This window comes from Thalassophryne amazonica, chromosome 9 (genome assembly GCF_902500255.1).
Source record: "Thalassophryne amazonica chromosome 9, fThaAma1.1, whole genome shotgun sequence".
Taxonomy (NCBI): Eukaryota; Metazoa; Chordata; class Actinopteri; order Batrachoidiformes; family Batrachoididae; genus Thalassophryne; species Thalassophryne amazonica.
This window is the reverse complement of record NC_047111.1, coordinates 106,326,630-106,330,521: the sequence shown is the minus strand read 5'-3', so window position 1 is coordinate 106,330,521 and position 3,892 is coordinate 106,326,630. Positions and strand designations below refer to the sequence as shown.

General features: G+C 40.9%; 1 protein-coding gene across 1 annotated transcript; it reads left to right on the top strand.

The window, feature by feature from the left end:
* The first annotated feature begins 851 nt into the window (after nt 1–851).
* crx (cone-rod homeobox) lies at nt 852–3,390 on the top strand. The gene is made up of 3 exons (XM_034178913.1): nt 852–1,270; nt 2,190–2,341; nt 2,483–3,390. The coding sequence occupies exons 1-3, from the start codon at nt 1,174–1,176 to the stop codon at nt 3,116–3,118; spliced, it is 885 nt and encodes a 294-aa protein (XP_034034804.1). The 5' UTR covers nt 852–1,173; the 3' UTR covers nt 3,119–3,390.
* The last annotated feature ends 502 nt before the right edge of the window (nt 3,391–3,892 follow it).

Genomic DNA, 3,892 nt, shown 5'->3' with positions numbered 1-3,892 from the left:
AACGTGAGGCTGGGGATGATACGAAAACTTATTTTCTGTGTGTACACTAAAAAAAAAGGAAATACTGTCTCAGTGAGAAAAACTGATTTAACAATTTGCATTTTTTGTTGTTATTTCAACTTAGTTATTTCAACTTTCAACTGTGTTAATACCACAAGACTTCTCTTGTTATGTTGAAATACTTTAGTTAAGTTGAAATAATTAAAAAAAAAATCTATGCAAAATGTTACATCACTTTTTCTTGTTGTGACAGCAGTTTGTTTTTTAGAGTGTAGTGATGGAAACTCGAAACACTATTGCGGGATGTTTCAAAATGCCTGCAGCACCTACCTTTTGGAAACTGTTCTGGAATCATATAAAGGAAGAAATAACCTACTGTGCAAAAATGGGGCCTTTCAAACAATTCCAGTTGCATCTGCAAGCACAGTAAAACATGAATGCATGAACTGTGATTACATTGTTTTTATTCATAAATAATACTGAAGCAACAATGGAAAATACAAGTTGCATTGAAGGTTACAGTCAGCGCAGGATGAGCATGTGCCAAAACATCTACATTATTATTATTATTATTATTATTATTATCATTGTGTATATGTGCATAATTTACCCACTTTATTTTCCTGTTTCTCGGTATGAGAGTTATCATCTCTACAATTCCGATTAAAAAAATGTGAGACACCTTTATAAGATGTATTCACAAATTACGAATTATGTGCGTAATTACGCACTGTCTTACATGTGCACCCTAGTGCTGAGGTTTAGGCGCGCACGCGCGCGTGTGTGAGTGGTGGGAGGAGTTTTCTGGAGCCACTTGCTGCTTCTAATTAGCAGCGCGTGCCGGCAAAGAAACTCAGTGGAGCGACCTGACCAAGACGCACAGCCACGCGCGGCCCGTTCACCCATGTGATGACTTAACGGTCAGACACGAAAAAGCAGCTCGCACGCTCAGTGCGCCATCCAGCAGAGGTACAATCTCAAAGTGAGGGTGCTTAAAAAAAAAAAAAAAAAAAAGTTTCAAGTTTTGGGCTGTGCACCAGCGCGACCCGCCTCTCTCCCGCTGGATCCGACGCAGCGACTTGTGGCCCCTGTTGCGCTCTGAGGGGCCCACGGCTCGTGCGCTGCGTGTGCGACATACAAGTCAGCGTCAGGACATAAAAGGCTGCGGTAAGGATGATGTCCTACATAAAGCAGCCCCATTACACCATGAACGGGTTAAATTTGCCCGCACCCGGAATGGACATGCTTCACACGACTGTCGCTTATCCATGTGAGTACATATATTTTCTTTACGTAATGAACGTTTTACATTTTTGTCTCGTGTTATTCTAGTGTTTTAAAGTGAAAATTCCACCCAAAGTGATGCGTAATTACGCGCAGGCTGGTGCGTAAAACGGGATGGTTTATAGCTGCTCGCAGTTTGCCAAAAGGCTGGACAGTATGAAAATAAAGTAAAAATGATTTTAATCAGAAAAGGAAAGCTGACACAAAAATGAAAATTTTCAACATGAGGGTCGTTTGATATTTTAGAAAAGAACTTGTCATGTAAATAATTTTATTGATACAATTGCATCTCAATAAATGTTAATGTATTTATATTACATAATTGATAACATAACAATAATATTTATTTATTGACTTGGATTTGAGTCTACAGTTGATCAGATTTGACACCGTTTGTTTTGGTTCTCCATTTTTTCCCTCAGATTCTGTACTTATATATATATATATATATATATATATATATATATATATATATATATATATATATATATATATATATATATATATATATATATATATATATATATATATATACACACATTTGTGTTGCTGATAAATTTTCTCTACACTTCGAGTGCTGAAAAGCAAATCTCATGACAGGATGCTGCTATTTGTCACGATTCTTGTTCTAAAGCAAATACATCAAGGCATGTAGCTTTTTGCCACCAAATACGAGAAGCGTGGAAGCGTGATTCCATGATTGGACTGTACAAACTGAATGAACCTTCATGTGTAAATTGTGCATGCGCATGAATCCAGTGGATTAAAGAAAGGTCAGGGTATGAGTCCTCGGGCTACGTTGCCTTTCTTATTGTTCAGGGCTGTGCATGTGCACTTTATGACATCACTTACAATGTAATTCTGTTACTCCACAGTGTGATCATTTGTATCTCTTGGTTTTGCAGCAACTCCCCGAAAGCAGCGCAGGGAGCGGACCACCTTCACCCGTACGCAGCTGGACATCCTGGAGGCGCTGTTCTCCAAGACCCGTTACCCAGATATCTTCATGAGGGAGGAAGTGGCCCTCAAGATTAACTTACCTGAGTCTCGTGTCCAGGTACTGCAAGATCAGTGTTTGTTGGAGATGTACATTAGACTACAGAAGTCTGGTTCCAAGTCGTTGTTGTTCTTCATATCTTCCAAATTTGTCAGTTATGTCCCATGCTAAAATGAATGTGTTCTTTTAATGCATTTACAGGTTTGGTTTAAAAACCGCCGTGCCAAGTGTCGTCAGCAGCAGCAGCAGAGCAGTGGTCAGTCCAAACCCCGTCCTCCAAAAAAAAAGGCATCTCCAGCAGCTGAACCCAGTGCGCCTGACCCTGTAGCAAACCCACCCGGCTCTTACAGCCCGTCCTCAGCCCAGTCTGGTCCCAGCTTGGCCCCAAGCTCCACCACCGGAAACACTGCTGTGTCCATCTGGAGCCCAGCTATCTCACCTCTTCCCGACCCACTGGCCTCCTCAGCCCCCTGTATGCAGCGTCCTTCACCCTATCCTATGAGCTACGGCCAACCATCAGCCTACACTCAAGGCTACGCCAGCACCACCTCCTACTTCACTGGCCTGGACTGCAGTGCCTACCTCTCTCCAATGCATTCACAGCTGTCAGGCACCGGGGGTGCTCTCAGTCCCATCACTGTGCCCTCCATGGGCGGCTCCCTAAGCCAGTCCCCGGCCTCACTGTCCTCTCAGGGCTACAGCACTGCCTCCTCCCTGGGCTTCACCTCTGTTGACTGCCTGGACTACAAGGACCAGCAGGCATGGAAACTGGGCTTCACCACGATGGACTGCCTGGACCATAAAGACCAAAACTCCTGGAAGTTCCAGGTCCTCTAGATGGAGCTGAAGGTTGACAGACCAAAAGAGCTGGTGTGTCAGATCATAAGAAACACCTCTGCTGGAGGACTTTCTTTTACTCTCAGTTTTTTGTTTGTAAGATTTCTATTTTCTAAAAGAAAACCTCTGTAGAAAAGTGTTTTATTTCAGCGACTGTGGTGGAGAGGACGTCATTGATGCTGCCTGACTGCATATGTTTTTTGTTGTCTTCTTCATGCTATGTTGAATAAAAGAACAAAAGCCTTTACAAAGTTTGTAGGAATGGACTCCCAGTGGACAATGGCCGCGAGAAGCTCTGACGCTCCGTAGATCACGTTGTTTTTCAGGGTTAACTTATTTTAAACTATTTATTATTATTTGACATTAAAAATAAATATGTAATTTGGTTGTATTTAGACATTTTTTGTTTAGCATTTGTGTTCTGTATTTTCCCACACTTTGTTTAGATCTTCTGTTTAGATTTGTGGCATATTAAAGTTTTTTGTGTTGACACGTACACTGATAATCATTGGGATTATGCGATTTGACAGGAATTATAGTTTGTTTTTGCAGGATCATAGCTTGCTGGGGATTTAAATGATTTAATACAGCTGCATTTGGTCATCATGTAAGTTCTTATAATTCTCCACATATTGTTTTTCCCTGTTGCAATTATTCAAATGTCAAATATATTCACATACAATAGTTGTAGTGTGATTTTACTGGTAGGTTATTTTATTTACGAGGAAAACTAGTATAAAATGTCAATATATTTTAGTATAAAATGGCAAGAAA